This window comes from Xiphophorus couchianus, chromosome 11, assembly GCF_001444195.1.
Source record: "Xiphophorus couchianus chromosome 11, X_couchianus-1.0, whole genome shotgun sequence".
Lineage (NCBI taxonomy): Eukaryota > Metazoa > Chordata > Actinopteri > Cyprinodontiformes > Poeciliidae > Xiphophorus > Xiphophorus couchianus.
The window spans coordinates 20,418,537-20,438,662 of NC_040238.1; the positions used below are offsets into that span (position 1 = coordinate 20,418,537).

At 38.6% G+C, this 20,126-nt stretch overlaps 2 protein-coding genes across 4 annotated transcripts in view; both read left to right on the forward strand.

The window, feature by feature from the left end:
- Window positions 1-1,553: 1,553 nt before the first annotated feature.
- Window positions 1,554-7,674, forward strand: LOC114152568 (odorant receptor 131-2-like). Of its 2 annotated transcripts, XM_028030496.1 has the most exons (2): window positions 1,554-3,578; window positions 3,670-7,674. In XM_028030496.1, the coding sequence occupies exons 1-2, from the start codon at window positions 3,520-3,522 to the stop codon at window positions 4,496-4,498; spliced, it is 888 nt and encodes a 295-aa protein (XP_027886297.1). In that variant the 5' UTR covers window positions 1,554-3,519; the 3' UTR covers window positions 4,499-7,674. The 2 variants fall into 2 exon arrangements, with proteins under 2 accessions (XP_027886297.1, XP_027886296.1); XM_028030495.1 differs by having other exon boundaries at window positions 1,558-7,674.
- Window positions 7,675-10,542: 2,868 nt separating this feature from the next.
- nectin3b (nectin cell adhesion molecule 3b) overlaps window positions 10,543-20,126 on the forward strand; it is a 33,186-nt gene continuing 23,602 nt past the window's right edge. The window contains exons 1-2 of one of the 2 annotated variants that reach the window (XM_028032040.1): window positions 10,543-11,031; window positions 19,542-19,889. In XM_028032040.1, the coding sequence (XP_027887841.1) occupies window positions 10,725-11,031; window positions 19,542-19,889 (655 nt within the window). In that variant the 5' untranslated portion in view covers window positions 10,543-10,724. The remainder of the gene's footprint in view (window positions 11,032-19,541; window positions 19,890-20,126) is intronic. The other variant, XM_028032041.1, reaches the window with a different exon arrangement.

The window sequence follows — 20,126 nt, forward strand, 5'->3', positions numbered from 1 at the left end:
ATTACATATTATTTGTTCTAGTGTCAAACTATGGGGACCAAAACCAGGTTTTAATTGTCCCTCTGTGGACTAGCATGATGACGGACGTCTTGTATGTCAAATAAAAACATGTGAATAATTAATGAATCATAACGAGCCTCTGAAGAGCAACAGCCTTGGAGAATATTTTGTAGTTTGAATCTATGAACTAGTTTTGTTGGTTACTGAGGCTAATGTTTTTTTAGCTGTCATTTTTGACTTTCCAGAGAATACTTTTCACATTAAACTCTTCTTAGATAACTCAAAGTGAGACATACAGTGTGATGGGTTTCTCTTACTTTACATAAAAACTTTATGAAATCCTCCCAAGATGTGTTTCGCCTCTCTTATTTGGCTCTTATGGTAATATTCCTACTTTGAATACGTCCTCTTGTAAAATAATTCAACATGACCTGAATAAGCCAACACAAATCCAGCTAGGTTCATACTAATTGCATATGGCATGCCTCAAGGCTCAGTTACAGGGCTGTACATGTTTAGCACATTTGAAGGATTTGAATTTGTAACATTTTCAGAGATGGTGGTCACTAAAGAAACAGCTTAAATGTTAGTTTGGCATCGGCTAAATTTAGACAAAATTGATGTTTGAAAACACACACACGTCAATATACAAAAAATAAATGGAAAGCATAAATGGATAATCAAAATAAAACTGGATGTGGAGCCCACAAAATTGTGATTGAAATGAAAAGTTGTAATAAATGAATAAGAATGTTTGTTGGCAATTTGTGACCACAGTTAATTTTTCATGGGTTTATTTATGGAATCAGTTTATCATTGCATACTCTACAGAACCACTACAGATGATTTTTTCACCAGAGGGAAACTGGTTCCATGTTTGTGTCTGCAGGTTTAATATGGATCAAGTGCAGGCCAAGATTTCATCTCAGATCCCATAGTCCTTTGTCCCTTTTTAACTGAAGGTCGTTAACCCAGTTTCTGCTACTTTGCTTTTTCTTTTCTGCTCAGTCTGTACAGTTTACTGACTTAAGCAATAGCCTGTGGTCAAATCTGACATGATGGTTCATCTGTCTAGTTTTGGTGTCTGGTCCTGGAGTAGGTCATGTGGGAGCCAGTTGTAAACAAAGACGCTCTCACCTCTTATCTCAGCTATGTCATCCAGTTTGAACATGGAAGCCCAAATCCATTTCCAAACAAGCTGGGACTGCACAGATAGATCTAGAGGGGCGACACCTTAAAACAATCCTTTGAAACCCCAGAAATCACTGCAGTTTGAAGCTTTAAACACAAATAAAAAGATATTAACTTATTTCATATCTCTAAAGTTAAACTTGAGGCCTGCGGGCCATATCTGGCCCTCAATACGCTAATGCAGGGGTGTCGAAGCTTTTTGTCATGTGGGCCAAAAAAATGGAAATGAAAAATAAAGCAAATAAAGTACTGAATTTTTTTATTATTTTTTGTAGAAAATGGAGGTTATTCATTGTTGATTGTAAACTTTAAAAAGGGTTTTGCAGATTTGCTTTATTAAAAGAAAAGAATATTGTTTTCAAATTCTTTTGACAAATTTATTCTCAGTTATAAGAGCAGATTTTAGGGTCGCTTTCTTTTAAAATGTTTGCAACATTTAGCCAAATTCAGTAAATTAAATAAAAGTAAATTTTGGTGTAGCAAAGTCAGTAAAAATCTCTGTATAAACGTGGATCTACTTATAAAAAGACAAACACTTTGTGTTGTGCCTAACTTTTTCCATTATGAGGAAAGGATGGTAATAATTTCAGCCTGATTTAAAAATAAAAAGTCAATTCGGATGGATCAGATTGCTGTAATTTTCAAACTGCTTTTGGGGGCCAGACAAACTCAGTCGAAGGGCCACAAACGGCCCCCAAGCCACACTTTGGACACCCCTGCTTAAGAACATCATAAAAATCGATTCAGTTTTTTGCATAGTGTCAAATTACAATGTGAAAGAATGTTAAATATGAAATTTTAAGATATACTCATCATACGCTATAACTCTTTACCAGTTTGTTAATATGTAGTTTTAACAATACGTTTCACCGTAACCGGCCCTTTAAATGTGAAAATGAGTTTGACGCCCTGTTGAACTTTCTCAGGTACAAGACTTTAAGCCAACCTTTAGTTAAAGGTGTTTTTCATACAACTCACATCATTGTGGAGGAACTTTGCCCAACTCTTCTTCGCAGCACTGCTTTTGAAAAGGTTATGACATTTCAACATGCTGACTTCTGGACTTTAACTAGACTTTTGCAACTCTGATTATTTGTCAGACATTTTGCCATAGATTTTCTGCTGTGCTCCTGCTCATTGTGTTGTTGGTGACCCAGTTGTGTTAACTTACGCCTCTGCGCTCCAAACCATGAAAGCAGCAAACGTGCAGTATTTCTTATCACTGAATTGACAGAAATGGGGGTTTTTTTGTTTTGTTTTTTTCCCATGACTAAGTTTGTTCTCATGGCTGTCCAGTCCCAACATCATGTTCAGTTATCAAGCCATTCAAACCTAAAAATACCTCGAGTATCGCGCCTCCAAAACCATCTCTGACTTGATCAATTTAATAATTGATTCACTGTTGGGCAGGTACTTTGGAAAAAATATCTTTTTACATCAAGACAGGTTTGTGTGGAGATTCTTTTCTCCATAATAATCAAAACCATCACTTTAAAACAACTTTTATGTTTATTTAGGTTATTGTTGGCTGATGTTCACGTTTGTTGGATAATCCAAAAGTGTGACTGAAAACAGAGCAACTATTTCATCACACCAATGAAACCCACATTTGATTGGCTGGTAAATTCAGAGGAGTGATGATGTCAGGAAAAGCATCCTATATCTAAAAAAACAAAAAAAAAGGAGTCTGATTCTCTTCTTATATTTATTCTCCGAAACATCACCGTCGGGAGAGGAGTCAGGACAAACCAGTGAGGAGTAAGTGATTTGTCCAAAGCATACACACAGTTTGTTTTCATTTAGCTGAGCATGAATAACTGAACTGTTTATTTTGTTTCGTATCAGAATATGGGTTTAAATTGTGTTTTGTGCTGGGTTTACTGGGTTTATGGATTGAATGATTTAGAGAAATATGATCTTCTGACTAAACTGATGACATTTTTGTGACATTGTCAGTTCATTTCTGTTAATACTTCTCATTCCAAAAACAAGTTTTAGGAGAAAAAAATGGTTTTCTAACAGAGTGTATTGATTAAATATTACAAACTTGAATTTCTGTAAATTGAATAATAAACAGTGATAAGGTAAGTGCATGCAGATTGAACATTGCATCTTCATTGTGCAAAATCCTCCATCTCTTTTATGTCCTTCTGGATTCTCCAGAAACCGATCCATATGTGAGAACAAGTCATGCATTTTGATTTTGACAAGTTAGAAAGTTGACCTGATTGAGCAAAACCAACGTGACTTTTGGGTTCAGCACATCAAAAGAACCCTAAAACAGTTGTAAAAACCCCCAGACATTTTTTTTGGTTGTTGATCAGAGCGATGTGTGTGTGTTTGTCCTGTATTTGCAGAAAACTGGACTGGAGCCACAGGAATGAACGGTACGGAAGGTCCAAGCATGATCCAGATTCGTGTACCTGTCAGGGTTCTGCTGACTGTGCTCCCATGCCTCTTTTTCTTGTACGTCAACAGCGTCATGCTGTTCGCCCTGGTGAAAAAGCCCCTGCTTCTGGAGTCACCCCGTTACATCCTGTTTGGGCATTTGCTCTTCTCCGACTTCCTCCAGGTCCTACTGACCACGCTGCTCTACATATTTGCTTTGACCATGGTCAGAATCATCACTTGCGTTTGCATTTTCGTCATCCAGTTCACAGCCATCACCGTGAAGATGTCCCCCATCAACCTGGCTGTCATGTCATTGGAGAGGTTCGTTGCCATTTGCTTCCCTCTGAGGCACGCCGCCATTGCAACCTCCAGGGTGACGCGTGGCGCCATCGCCGTCATGTGGACCGTGGCCTCTTTGGACTCTTTCACGCAGCTCTGTCTGTTTTTCAGCCTCGGCAACAGAAGCCTCACCGCTCAGCAGGTCTGCAGGAAAAAGACGGTATTTCAACTGCAGGTTTACGTGATTGTGAACCAGGTTTTCACAGTCGCAAATTTCGTCCTGGTTACCGTTATTATCATTTACACTTACATCGCTACCATGGTGGCCGTGAAGTGCGGCTCTTCTTGCGCTTACAGGGCCAAAGTGGCACATCAAACCGTGATCCTGCACGCACTCCAGCTGTGCCTGTACCTCATCTCCACCCTGTTTAACATGATAAACTCCAGCGACCTGTTCAACTTGGACCCAGGTGTTGCTCTTTACGTCAATCACCTGCTCTTTTCAGGGCTAATCATTTTCCCCAAGTTTTTGAGCTCGCTTTTATACGGCCTTAAAGATCAGACGTTCAAGCACGTCTTCAAATACTACTTTACCTTTGGCTACAGATCTTCAGTAGAGCCCTATCCCACGTCTTGACCACTAATTGGAATAAATTCATGTTTTAATTTGCGTAGTGTATGAAAAGGTGCTTTGAAGTTTTTCTTAGATAAGCGAGAGAAAAACCGAGTATTTTTGCTGAAGTTAAAAAGAGTTGAATGGAAATAAAAAACTAACAAGCAACAGGTTGAAGCTGCACGTTTGCATGCATTGTATAATTTGTGAATGCAAGAACAATGAGAGATTTCTTTCTTGTTGTTTTGTTCAAATTCACATCTTTACAGAGTATACTTATTTTTAGCAATTGATGCAGTTGCCTTAAAAACGTGACGCCTTGGGTCAAACATCTCGGTTGTCCTTCCACAAGATTCTCGCAAGAGCTTTCTGGACGCCTGGCCCATTTCTCCTGGCAGAACTGGGTCTGTTTCGAAAGGCTGCTTTGCTCATACACACATTTTCAGCTCTACCCACACATTTTTAATTGGACTCAGATCAGGTCTTAAAAAACTGGCAGATATTAACCAGTTTTGCAGCTAATTTGGAGATATGCTTGCTGTCGTTGTCCACTTGGAAAGCCCTATTTGTGCCTAAATTTGAACTGCATGGCTGCTGTCCAGGGATATTGTTTCAAAATTTCCACAAAATGTTTTTTTTGCCCATGATACCATCTATTTTTGTAAAGTAGACCAGTCTCCCTTACTGCAAAAACAAAAATTTACATCTTCATAGTAGCCAAATACTTCAATTTTTTGTTTCACTTTTTGACATCTCAAAAAAACTAAGATTTTTGTCCCTGAGAGCATTATACAGAGTACACAAACATATGGTTTCAACTATGTCTAAAAAAATTTTTTTCCCTTTAAATCTGCTGCTGCTTTGTGCAACTTGTCAAAAAAGAAAATGCTATTTCCATTTATCTCTCAAAAATAAACTAGTCCAAAATGGAACCGTGTAAAAATGTGTCATTTTGTGACGTCTTTTTGGGGTCTGTGTTTGAATGTTGAGAAATGTAATATTTATGCAGAAATCATCCATGTAAATATCATTTATTAAGTCTAGATGTCGATGCTTGTGCTATCTGTGGAAACAGGTTTACAAAATTTAACTCGATTTTTCATTACAGTTGATATATTTCAAACACATAACTTAAAAAAAATATAGTGAAGGGGAGCAGCTTGACTTGATGTTTTCAGCTAAAGCCAGCTTAGCCACGTGTAAAGTCTCTAGTTTAATTGTTTGTTTGTATGTTGTTGATCGGTAAAATATATCCATAGCTGGTCATTGTTTACAATTAGTAAAGAAACCTGCTGATGATGTGAGTGTTATGAAGTACATTTAAATGACCCAAGGTGCTGTACTATAAACCATAAAACAAGATAACACGCATGTACAATAGCAATCTAAGCATATTTGTACAAAATATGTTTTGTACAAACATATTTTTAGTTTGTACGAAAACTAAAAATATGTTTTACAAATTGATTTCAAAAGACTTGACTACGATTCAGAGTGAAATCAAGCAGATGAAAACAGTTGGGCTTTCAGGAGTTCATTTATTTCCTCACTGTTGTGTAAATATGACACTATCTGTGCTTTGTCATTCTATTTGAGTTTTTGTGAAAGCTAAAGCATATTGCAATTGAAACTAAACCTTTTCAGGTGCTGAAAACAGCAGCTTTTAAGTTTTAGGTCAAAATCCCTCTGATACAGTAAGGAGAACCTGAGTTCACTGCTCTAACCAGCAGATGCCACCATAGGCTTTGGAAACAGGCTCCCAAAGCGCCTGTCAATTAATGTTGACTTAGTCTGTGCAAGTATGCGACTCATAAATCTGCAATGTGCAATAAACCCAGTAACACGTGACTTTATTGATGAAAGTCTTTCTTTCTCACAGTGAAGATGGATGGTTGTGTAGGAATAAGGCCTGAGCCTGGCTGCAAACAATTTAAGAGGCTAAACAGGCAGAGAGAGGCTGAAAGGCAGAATAAAGGAAGCATCTGTGCAGGAGGTGGACTAATTTAAGCGATCTTTACTCCGCCACAGTCCACAAGCCCACTCAATACCTCTCCAGCTCCCCGTGAAAGAGCTCTCCAAGGGCTGAAAAACATTCCAGAGCGAGAAAGTACTTGGTGACAGAGATGCGCTTTAGTTTGGACGACAAGAGCAAGAGGGAAAAGGTTGTTGTGATGATAATGGAGACCTCTCAGATGTTTGACAAGACAGTTTGCGTCTTAACAGTGGCGAGCTTCTCTGCAGAAGGGGGAGTTTCACGTGGGATCGTGCAGGTTTGCAGGGAGGCCTCTCGGCTGTACAAACAGGGAATGCATCCACAAAAGAGCCGATGACGCACAAACAAAGATGGCCCTGGACATCTCAGAGAGCTCGTCTTTTGCGCCTGTAAGGAGAGACGCAGACCTCAGGACGGATCTGTAACTTCCATCCAAAGTCTTCTCGCTGTAGCCCAGGTGCTCGCGCGACATTTGTCTACGTCTGCTGATTTTGCAGTTTCTAAGCTTCTATGTGTAGCAGAATGGGAAGAAGTGGGGTAGCTGCTCATGTGAGGGGGTGGGGGGAAATACAACAACAAAAGGGAGAAAAAGGGCATTCTCTGTAAGAGTACAGTGATGGATTGGTAGGTCTTCTGCTCCATTATGAGAGAACCATAGGAGGATGTACAGAGCTGCACAGATTCTAATTCAGAAAAAAAAAAGCTAATCAGATTTTAAAAGCTTTCTTTTCCTCTAAATGCAGGCTAGCAGAAGTATTGTTTGCCTTTTTTTCAGATTTTGGTGCACATTTGAGTTCAGCCTCCTTTACTGCGATACCCCAATGTGAACTCCAGGGCAAAGAGTAGTAAGAAGATAGTCATTGTTGAAACAAAGTCATGCATTTGCTAAAAGCCATCAGACAGCAAACATGTATACTGTGAGAGGAGATGAAAATCATTTTTAATAAAAAACACTTTATGAGGAAGAAAACTACCACTGCTCATCACCCTGAACACATAATCTATGTGAAACATAGTAGTGAAAGCATCATGCTGTGGTAAAATCAGTAAGGTGGCTCAGGCTGATGGGAGAATAGATGGAGCTAAATATTGGGAGAAAATCAGAGGCCATAAAAAAACTGTGAGACTGAGGGAAAGAATTCACCTTTCAGCAGGACAATGACTCTAAACAAACAGCCAGAGGATAAATAAAAACACCACCTGTCATGTTCTGTGTTTTTCTGTGTATTTATTTAGAGTTTTCTGTGTCCCTCAGTCTTCGTGTTGTCCTGTCCTCCCTTTGATTGTCCCCAGGTGTTTCTCGTCCCCGTAATTACCTCCTGTGTATTTAGTGTCACCTGTGTGTCTTTGTCGGGTCCTCGTCTCATTTGGCGTCTAATGTGCTCTCAGTCCTTCGTGTTGTCCTTACGTAAAACCAGTTGCTACCGGCGTTGAGCCCTGGCTTCCGCTCAGTCGTGCTGCCTGTGTTTTTGGACCGTTTTGACTTGATTCCTTATTAAAACCATCATTTCTCACTGTATCCTGGGTCTGCTGCGTCTGCCTCACCACCTCAACACCGCACTTCATGACACCACCTTCATGTGCTAAAATGGCCTAATCAAAGTCCAGACCTATAGACCAATTAAAAATACTTCAAAATGTATGTACCAAACGTATTTTGTAAATAAAAAAAGCTTTCATTAACCCTCAATTTCTTTTTTCTGATACCACCTCTAATGCTTACTCTGATAAAACTCCTGTCTCGATTCCTCTAAATCTCTGCCTCGCTGTCAAACACACATCGACAGAATCTCACTCATCAGTCAAAGCATTTCAGACATTACATGTACAGACGCTGGGAGATTTAAACTCCAACAGATTTCCTGCTGCAATTGAAATAAAAAGGGGCTGGATGCTTTTCAGATTCTCACACGTACAAAAAACATTTTAAATATTACGCCTCCACTTTGTAGTTACGCCATGTATTTATCTCAACAAAAGACATGAAATCCCAGGGAAATGCATTGAATTTGGGATTAAAATGTGACCAAATATGAGTAGTAAAAGTTGAGTAGTATGTATCCAACTACTCAAAGGATCAATGCATTTCACCCACTGAAAAACGTAGTTGTGAACAACTGTTTGGGCATGTAGGGCTGTGGATGAAGGGGATACTTCAGAAAAAACTCTGTCCATGTAATTCAGAGTGAAAAGCTAACCTGATTAGCGCTCTGTGTCCCCTATATGAGGGGCTTGCTGTCCCTGCCACTTCCAATTCCTCCTAAACAGATTTTGTTGATGGGGAAAACAGTTGCACTTTAAGCTACAGTACATAATTATTTTCTCTGTGTTTAATACCCAAGTGATTGTATTAAGAAGCAGCAGCGAGAGAAAAACATTAACAAAAGTAATTTCATGTTATCCTCGGCTGGATTACTTTGGCAGAAAGCCAAAAAGTTTGAATTTTTAACGAATGTTTGAATTTTACAAGCTCTAAGATGTTTGGGTTTCAAAGCAGATTTTAAAGATAATCACCTTAAATTCACAAATGTAAAAAAAACAACAACAAAAAACAAGACTTAGGCTATTATTTCAGCTTGTAAACAAGGCACATTAAAGCAAAACCATCTGCTGTCTGGAAGCAAAGTACAAAGAAAAAGCTCTTAAAATCTGCATAAAATAATTATATATTTCACTTTTTTTGGAAAATAAACTTTGAAGAGAAACAGAAGACAAGTTAAATCTTGCTGAGAACACGTCGTCTTTTTTTGGATGGGGCTGTTGGAGGTGGTGGGCGGGAGGGTAAAACACAGGAAGGAACACCAGCTTCTTGCACTCAGAGCTGCTACAGCTTCAGTCTGTGGAGTTTCATTACTGAGCTTGAAAAAAACATCACAAAATAAATTAAGCGGATTATTATTGGAATTACGCACCGAGATGCCTAATAAACTGTGCTTGAACGAACAAAGATGCCCTTTTAATAAACTAGGAAACAATTAGCTCTGACTTCAAGTCAGAGCTAATTGTAAATATAATATAATAACATGTAAAAGCTTGTGGAGATCTGGGAAATGTGATGATTCAGGTGGAAGAAACTTCTAGATGAAAGAAGGAAGCAGCTTCTTCTGCTAAAAACGAGTGTGTGAGGACCGACACGAATCATAAACGTTCTGGAAACATTTTGGTGACAGCTGTGAACATACCGTGTCTTGAAAAACCGTTTAAACCCCTTGATTTATTTTCACATTTTGCCACGTTCTATCACAACGTTCTCCACCGGGACTATAGACGCTAGACAAACACAAAGCAGTGCATGCTTGTGAGCAGGAGTAAAACGAGTCAAAAATCTGAACCTGTTCACTACATCGTCTGAAAATGGAGATAAGCATTGAGGAACAACTAAACTACCAAAACATGGGCATCTAAATGACTGTAAAATGAGATTTTTGATCAGTTAAAAGCCCCTTTACAACTCCACCTCTGGATAATCAAACAGCAGCACATCTATTAGTTGAGCAGCCTGTAAAGAAATTAGATGTTTATGGAAACCATAAGAAGTTCTGTCTGCTGTTTGTTTGTCTCAAACAACAGGAGTGCAGCGTAAATGTGCAAATGTGTGACAAATAAGTAACAATGGACATTAAGGAGAACAAAGGAAAACACCGGATGAATCTAAATCCAATTAAGGACCAAAAAGTTGACATTTTATCTTATATAATCTGTATCCAAGGAGATCTGGATTAGGAAAAAATGTGCAAAACTGGTCATGATTTAAGAACAAGAACATTTTAATCTAATCCCAGCAAAAAGTGGGTCAAAGCTTTGAAAACAAACGCATCTTATTTTATCCGGTAAGCATCTTTAAAAACGTGTTACTCTAACACAAAATGCCAGTAAAGTACCTTGAGGATGTGAGTGGCACTTTTAGGAACATTTGTAACAGTTTTTCTGCTGTATCGTAGGTATTTCTTCAAAATCTTTCTTTGAATTTAGTTGTCAAATCTTGCAAGTGTTGTTGCACTTGCTGGGGGGTTAATAACGCTGAGGCCGCATAAGTGTCTCCAAAGGTTCTCCTTTAATATTGAGCCACTTTTGACTATTTCCAAAATAAAAAACAAAGCAAGCAGATATCATAGCCATACTCTGGCATCTACAAGAGAGAAAAAAAAAATACTTATCCATATTTTCATCTAGTAAAAGACGACGGCAGGAGAGGAAAAGATCTGATTAATCAATATCTGTGGAGTTATCAACAAAGATGACGTAATGTGAATATCAATGGATCATTCCTGGAGGGGGAGGATGCTGTGGATCTGTAACCAGGGGCCCGCTCGCTCCCAGTGTCAGGTGTGCCCACGGCCTCCCCGCTCCCGCCGGCCCACATGGTACAGTCCACATGCGGTTCGGAGTTGTTGCCGAGGAGGTTCCACTCTTCAGCGCTCCTCAAACTGGCATGCATCCTCCTCTTCGGCCAGGCAGCAGGGGAATGCACTTCTTCTTTTGACGATGCTACTCTTTTCTGAGCGGAGGCGTCTCAGACAGCAGCGCAAGAGCGCGCTCTGCTACGTTTTGTGCTTTATTTCAGGTGAGTCCGGGTTTATTTTATGGTAGTTTTTTTCTTTTCTTTCTTTCTTCTTCTTTTTCCGGCGTACAGACAGAAGTTTTGTCAAGAAGCATCAGAGAAACCTGAGCGAACCAGCTGGTACCGACAGCCGGACGCCGCGCCGTGCTTTCGAGACGAAGTTTGCGTTTAGAGCCGGTGTCGTTCAGAGGCTGAAACTTGGTGCCAAGTTCGCTTCGGAGGAGCGGGCAAAGCGGGCTGGCACCTCCGTGGTTGGTGGAGAGACGGCCAACACGGTGACACGGAGTGATTTAAACCCTCAATTAGCGAACGAGGAGGTCACTGCGGAGCCGGTGGCAGCCATATTAGCACCATAAAGTGTTATATTAATGTGACGTGATGCGGCGGAGCCACCTGCTTTAACAAGAGTTGAGGAACTTGGATTTGAGTCACCAGATAGAGACGGTGCTGATAATACAGCCTCCCACCCCCAACACACACACACACACACACACACAGTGGGATGAGGGTCAGCCACCATGTGCCTGTGGTGCAGCCTGAGCTCCTTATGGTTTAATCAAAGAGTGGGCAGTTTACTATCTCCGCCCAGAACCACGCAACTTTGTGCCCACTGATTCTTGTGCAGCACCAGCAACCAGAAGAGCCAGAGCTCTGGGGTTTGGGGTCCAACTTGGACTGAAAGCTCGGCTCTGATCTGCCCTCAGTTCAGAACCCAGAAAGGCATAATGAATGGGACGATGTGATCCAGCAAAATGTTAAGTGAGTTTCTTTCACAAGTAAAGCCTGGTGGCCCACCAGGCTTATAATTCACTGGGGAAACCCTGAATTTATTAGTTACCAGCTCAATATGTAGCAAAGTGCTTTAATATGCAGGCCAGGAAGTGGTTTCAATTAACCATTTTCCCATTTTAGTGTTTGTTTGTTATGAAAAGTTGTTTTGTTCAATTCTAGCTGTATGTTAAAGTGATTGTTCTATGTAGAGGTGTTTAAATGGAGATGGGTGAATGTTACCTGGATTATTGATTTCATTTTTTGTTTTTCTAGGGACAAGGGACAATAAGGGGAAAAAATCATACTTTTTACATTTTTAGCCTAAACAATTTTCCAATGTTTGTCTGTAGTTGGGCTTTTGGATACATAAAAACTTAGGAAAAAAAAGAAAATTAAAGAAATGTTAAGAATCCTTTATCATATTCATTGTGGTTTGACCAATATAAATATGTAAACTAGAACTAGAGATGCAATCCACATCCCTTTAAAAACACACAGAAACTGCCATTTTAAATTAGTCCAAAACTATTGAAGCCATACTTGATGGGTGGTCAGCCAAATAAAAAAAAATGCGACAGCTTTTATATTTTAATTCCTTTACAAGTTCTGCTGCCAATCATGTAAGAGTTGGGCATCTTCTGTTTCACAGTTTCTGTGAAACAGATCCTCCACTTGAGTGTTGTGGAGTGTTTCCTCTGCAATTAAGCGACAGGACAATCTGCAATGACCGGAGGCCTTTGTGTACAGTGCTTAGATAAATTTGATGATGATTAGAAAAGTCACCCATATATTCTTTAGCATATCATTAATATCCTGCATATTGTCTTGTTGTTAACATGAGTCATTGTTTTGTTTAAAGCTGTTAATGAATCTCAGGGTTCAAGTTTAGGGGCACAGACAGGTGTTTTCGTAGGTCTAGTTAAAGTCTGCTGCACATTTCAATGAGAGTTTTGACCTTTTGCTTGTTTTGAATGCAAAATGGATATGCAAACCGCTCCAATTTATCGCAGCACAATCTTAAAGTTGCAGACTTTTTTTTCCTCTCGTTTCTTCCTTTCCCTCTCCCCCCTTTTTTCTTACAAAAAAATGCACTTGTCACTGCTTTACTCCTCTCTTCATTACTTTACCTTTAGGTCAAAATTCTATAAATATTCCAAGGATTTGACTGATGGCAATATGTGACTGTTCTTCAACTTGAGCTGCACAGATTTAGTGAAGAAAGTCATATATTCATACTTTTTCTGCTCAGTAAAGGCACCATCCCTAACCTGTGCCAGTGTGGAAGTTGTTAAAGAGGGAAGGTACCTACTTTCAGTTTGAGCAACATGTTTAAAAATGAATATAAAGCAAAAAAGACAACATAGCCTGCAAAATGTATAAGATCTCTTGAAAGAGTGATAAGTAGGACAGCAAGATGCAAAGTATATTTAGAATCAGTGTTGACTTACACCAATCCTGAAAGACTTTGCGAATGTTGCTTTTGCAAATGCAAAGAATCGTGAGATGACGTAATATAATCCAGCTGTTCTGTTATCTTATTGTGAAACTTAATCACAAAAGGTAACGCTTTATTCTGCATTATCTATTTATTTTATGCAAACAATTACAGCAACATAGTCACTTGTAGAGTCTGGGCAATACTAAATCATTGGGTGAATTAACCTTAAAGGTCTGGTTAATATTTGAGAAATCTCAACTGATAAAGTGCCCAACTTTACAAGATTTTTAGCAGAGATCTCAATCTTTCAATGTTTCAAATATCTTTCTGAACATCAACATGTAAAAAAACTTAGTTACTAACTGGTTAAGAAATTAGAAGTGACTAAACGTCAGTTAATTTCATATTTGTTTGTTTTACTAGCTCAGACACCAACTATACCATAAGTTGATATGTAATTAAAGCACACAGTGGAAACTGTCTTTTTACTACCACAGAAGCTAAAATCTACAGACTTCCTTATTGTCTCTATGACACAGCTAATCACCAACAAGGAAAATGAACGGCTCTTCTGGATTGGTTGCTTTGGAAACCCCAGCCAGGAGCGTCACAAGTAGCACAGCTTACGTAGGTCAACTTCCCAAGCTGCATTTTCTTTCAAATATTTTATGCTCTGTGGAAAAAAATCGAAATAATAGGCAAATTTTCGTGAATAATTTGAAGATACTGTCAACAGAAAAAGTCCACAAGTTAGTGAATTAGGGAATACAGTGAGGCAGTGGTCCACTGCATTTGTTTTCATGAAGATTGAGTCAGTATTTTCTAACAGGTATGCTCAATATAAACCATTAGAACATTTCTTTAGCAGTAAAAAAACCTGGAAACTCTTGATATAATTTGTTCTCGGATACTTTTTTCTCTTGTTGGTGCCATTGTAAGAAAAATATTGGAAATTGGTTAACATTATCCAGATATTAACACCAAAATTATGAGAATTAGAAAAATCCTTTTTTTTTCCTTTTCTGTTGATTGAAAAGGTTGTTTTTTAGAAATAGAACAGCTCTAGGATTACCTAATGTATTACACTCAGTGAATGTTCACATTTGCTCTGCCTTCTCATATTGTAAGGAAGTGTGCTTTACTGCCCACCTGGTCGATAATTTGGAAGTAACCTTAGCCGTGTTGCTTTACTTGCAGCTCAGTGTGCTGCTCTAGAGTCATTCTCTACCAAAACACAACGCAAATCTGTGATGCACTTTTCTGCTGGCCAAGTCTTGTTCCTCCTAAGGGATTTGCTTCTAATTAGCCACTTTGTTCTGTTTATTACAGCCATTCATAACTCGGGTCTTGACACTTGACAGCATTTAGGTAGTAAGAAAATGCTGACTCGGAAATGACCTAACTGTTGCCTTAACAACAAAGCTGCACCTAATTTAAAAAGGTTAATTGAATGCATTTGACATTAAAAACAGATTGAGATTAGTTGGAGGCATGAGATCCGATACTCCTTCGCTGTCCTCCTTATCATTCACAACAAGCTCCGTCACTTCCACCCCAGCACTATTACCACTTGTCCAGGAATCTCCACTTTCACCAAGACAAGCTGCCCTTTAGCAAGGTACACATACTAATACACTTACCGCCACATAAGTGGCGCACGTGGAGGTAATATTGACTAAAGTGAGAACAAGCCGAGTGTCCCCAAGGAGCAATTTGTCCTTGATGCCTGGACGATAATAAGTATAATCTGTTTTCTGCTCTCCGTCAGTGAGACGCGGTGTGTTGGATTTGCAAACCTAACTGAACGTGTCTAGAGGTTTCTCTCTTTAGGTTATAATAAGAACTCCTCTCTTGGTCTCTGGGGGTTACGAGGCAGGAATCGCAGTCGCTGTGTCAAGATGGGAGGCACGTTGGATCAGTTGGAGGATGCTCTGATCATCATCACTCTTCTTACTGAGCTGAGGAAAACAAGGCCACGGTTATGTAAGCTTGTCATCACGTCTCCAATAAAAATTTAATTCGGTGGCTATACCTCTTCCATTTCATATTCAGTGCAGAAGAAATTCCCACTGCTATGACGGGATTCTTACCTCCCAACTTCCACCATTCAATAAGGAACATAATTGGCTTTTTGCAGAAGGAAGTGGATCACTTGCTCCGTATTGTTTTGTTGTTTCAAGCTGGATTTAGGTTTGGCATTTTTGTGCATTCAGTAGCTAAACAAACGTTGTTCTGTTAGTGTCATGGAGGTATTTGGCTTAACCCACTTGGCAAGGGACAAGCGAGATTACAGATCGGTTTACAGTCCACTACACTGGCATTTTACCATTTTTTTTCTTTTGTGGGGGGAGGGAGGCATCTTCAACACTGTGTGTACTAGAGAAAGGAAATAAATATTTGAATGAACCTACCTTTAAATGCCAACGTACAAGTAAATGAAAAATATAATGTCTTAAAGCATATGTGGCATAAAACGTGAGATGTAATCACATAAAATGCACGTAAAATATGAAGTAATAAAGCAGATTTTAGCTTTTATGGCTAAGCTGCAGGAAGTAATGTTTTCAGTCCTGATGTATATGCTGCCCCCTCTTTAGTTACCAATTATCTGAGGGGTCTACATGGTTCAGACCAGGCTAGAAACTCTGAAATGTCTATGTATGTCACAGCAAGTGTAAGGGTTTTTTTTGAATATTCACTGTTTTTAATAAATATTTATTATATTGATAATCCACCAATGGTGATAAAAATCAGTTACTTTTATTTTTGACCAGCTCTAGGCAGGTCAGCTTTTGAAAAATCAGTTTGTTTTTTTTTCTCTTCTTGTTGCAAACTGATAACTCTCTTTTTGCTCTATTATAAATGAATAAAAATATTTTCAACATGTATTTATAAAAAAACAACATCTGATCAAGGTTGGAGATACACACTTTAAAGCTACTGCTACCTTCAAGGAACATGTGGCACACTTTTACTACAATTTTAGTGCCTGATGCATTTAATTGTTGAATGAGTGCAAGTCTATAGAAATGGACAAAATTACTTGTCGGAAGTTTTTTGAAATTTCATTGAAGAAAGAAAATCTGTTGTACATAAACGTATGTGAACAAGTACAAGTTGGCCTTTTAAAACGAGGCCAGATTTGTTGTAAACTTGTAAAGAATATTTTCTAAGATCAATTTCTCTGGCTTAAAATGTAATAGGTTCCAGAGATGTATTGGGGTTTATCGTACCGACACAAAATCAACAATAAAATGATGATTTGAGAGGGCTTTACTGATCACTTTGTGTACACTGAAAGGCCAGAACATGGAGGGGCTGCATGGATAACGACAGTGATCTTCATTGGCTTCATTGCAGTGTGGCACTGGAAAGTATTGGGTTCTGGGATTCATGCGGTTATTACTCTGACACGTCCTGTTCTCAGTAAGATGAGATTCATATGTCTGGGTCAGTCTAAATCAGAAATGAGTTCTGCATTTAAAGGAATAAAAAATTTCACAGCTAAGTAATATCACACTGTCACTGCTGTTCAATTTAGCTGAGCTTCGGCGAAGATTTTGAAGACTTTGTCAGCAGATCAGAATATTAACATTTGTAATACCAATCAAAAGTGATTGGTATTGCTTTGGAATTGGAAAAATAGGGACACTTGCACTTTGTGCTTTACTTTCAGGAAAATTTCCACAGACTGTGCCAGTTTTTGAAGACCTGTTCCTTTGTAGATTGAGGTTGGTCAATGACTGAACTGTTTCTGGCAAAACAACAGAAGAATATTTGGAGTCTGTTCCCAACCGCGTGCAGCCAATTTCATTCTGCAGTGATGTTTTCCTCTTGACAGCTTGTTACAATTAGGGATTTAATGAAAGAATTTAAGTGTGTGATTGCTGCTCGACGCATTTTATTATGTTAATATTATAATTCCTGCTTTTGTATTTAGATCTGATGTTTCTCCTCGATGCGCTCCTGCCTCTCCTCTCCCTCAGCCTTCTTTTCTTCTCTTAATGATGATGTCATCGTGTTAGCATATCACTTCCCTTCCTTCCCTTTTTTTTTTTCCTACCAGATGCAGCCTGTTCTCGTCATTTGGACTTTCCTCAGCGTAGCGTTGAGCTCCTAAATTTCAATCTTGCAGCATTTCTGGCTGGTGTAGGTAGCAGAGCAGGGTTGGTTATATTTGGACAAAAGATACACAAAGTCTGATTATAATTCTTGAATTCAGGTCAGTAGGAGGGAGACTTTTTTTTTTTTTTTTTCGTGATTGAGACCATTTAGTCTCCATGTAAGCTGTGTGGTATTTGTTCTAACCTCCAATTCTTGCTTTGGTTAAGACATTTTTAAACTGATGCCAGAATATGTCAGAGGGTTCAGATATGAAATGGACTTTAACGTCAAAAATACACTTCTCCCACTGAAGTTGTCCTGATATTTTTGATCTTTCCTTTTCAAGTATTTAAAGTATTGTGTTGCAGTGGTTTTGGATGAGGGTTAGTGTTTGATTCAGTACTAAATGTTTTATCTACAGTCCAAGTTGTTGTTCTTGCCACTGACTGGACAACATGCTTGCATACACTAATGCACATAAATTACGTCTTTTATTTTCATTTTTTTAGCATTTGTTCTCAGAAGATTGGTATATCTTACAAATAAAAGTAAATAAATCTGTCACTCTGATCAATATTTGAGATCTCAGGATTAGTGCTTCAATGACCAGCATTTTATTTTGTTTTGTAGATGATTTTTAAAAAGTCTACCATTCCAAGTTTTAGCTGGTGTAGCTCGCTGGAAAATGTGGAAAAAACATACTTTTGAAAGATAGCCCAAAAGCTACAATTTTATTTTTATTTTGTTGTGCACTATATCAAGGTTTTTTTTCCAACCACAGCATAGGTTTAACAATAATATTACAGTAGAAAAGAATCTGGTTTACAGCTGTTGTTAAACAATTTATTAAGTTATTGTAAATGTACTTGAAACTAGAAACATTTAAACATAGCTGCATGTAGACAAACCAAAGACAAAATAAGAAATTGACTTTGTAATCTGTCTTTTATGTATCGGATTATAAAGGCAATAAGCATGATTACCATTACTAAGAGCCTTCTTCACAGGGATTTCTTAATGAATGAAGCCCCTTTCCATAACTCGGATTTCAAAAAGACGAACAAATCCTAACTTTGTGATTGAAGGAAACTTATGAACGATAAAGCAGAACAACTTTGCTCTCATTGGTTCAGTTTTCTATTTGTGGTCATCTAACCCCAATAAAACAGCTGACATGCTTGCTTATAAGTCTTGTTCATTTACCAACAACTTCCACACTAAAGATTGTTTATTACAAAATTGCAATAAACAATCTGGGATGGTTGAGATAAAAATCATCTATATTTGGGCTCCAGTTGATTCCTCTCTGCTATAATTTCTTGGTGAAGGCTTCAACCTCACAGCAATGAGTGTGGCATTGGCATTTTCTCCTGTTGGTTTGGTACTACTGCAGTCAAAAGCATCTATGACCTGAAGAAAGTCCCACTCAGGTGTCCATTACCCAGTACAACAAAATGAGACTGTTGAAAACTTGAGGAAACGTATCGTTGGAGGAAAGTTTGCCTTTACTAAAAGTTTCCCATTCAGAATGAGTTATGCAGCTTTAGTCATAAATGGGTTTTCACCAATCCTGTTCATTTTTATCCCAGCAGGTAAGAATGTTTTTAATCACTGAGGTGTATTAAGGCTGTTGCCATTTTAAATAGTCTCATCTTCAGTGAAAGGAAAAAACTTACTGCAGCCTTTTCTGCTGCCGTTTTCTAAGTCGGTGAAATATTACACTTTTTAGGGAACAATAAAAAGACAACCTCAGTCCTGCCAAGTTCTTGAAGTCAGTTCAAATAAATATAACTCACAGTAGTTTTAAGACTTAATTGTCCCGGATTTGGTCATCCTGACATTAATTTGTTTCCGAGAGCTATTTATTTACGCTAGGATTAATCAATTTAAATCTTTTTTTTTTTTTTAACTCTATGGATCGGCTTCCAAAACAAATGCATAAATCTAAGGGGAAGCTTCCAAATGTCAATAAAATAATTTGTGGTACTAGTTAGACCAGGAGAATATTATAGTTTAATTAAACAGTGGACTTTTATTTGGATTAAGAATGTGAAAAACACTTTACAAAATTCCTTCAAGTTCTAAAAAAAAAAAGGAATATTCCTGAATTATGGTTAGTTATTAAAGTTTCTAAGCATTTTGTGATGGACGTTATTGAAGGCGAGTTGTGACTAAATTGCGTTTTGTGTCCTCTTGCCAGGCGCTGTGTGCAGTCAGGTGGTGGTGCCTCAGAGAGTGAGTGCCGTGCTGGGAAAAAATGTGACTTTAGACTGCCGGGTGGAGGTTGGCACAAACCTCACTCTGACTCAGAGTTCCTGGGAGCGCCGCCTGCCTTCGGGCTCCGTAACCGTGGCGGTGTATAACCCCGAGCTTGGCACCTTCATCCCACCGGAGTATATCAACCGCTTGCATTTCCGGTCGCCATCATCTCGCGATGCCACTATCGTACTGGGAAACGTGGGCTTCTCAGACGTGGGGATCTACACTTGTAAGGTGGCTACGTTTCCTCTGGGAAACACACAAGCCTCTACCACCATTAGTGTGCTTGGTAAGTATTGTAACATTTTCCTTTTGAGATTGAAGTTCTATGTTCATATATGTCACACATGTCTGATACTCTTTATTAGCTAGTGCCATATTGTTCCACATTCTATGCATAATTTAACGAATATAAATAGCAGCAGTTTGGGAAAGATTGCTTCACCACCTCTGTTAATTCTTGACTTTAGGATTTCCATTTTAACCCAATTTAATTTGGGTTTTGGACGACTCGTTCCAATCCCAA

Bases quoted from the DNA above. Each gene is read 5' to 3' on its own strand.
- LOC114152568 (XM_028030495.1), top strand. From the start codon at position 3,572: ATGAACGGTACGGAAGGTCCAAGCATGATCCAGATTCGTGTACCTGTC.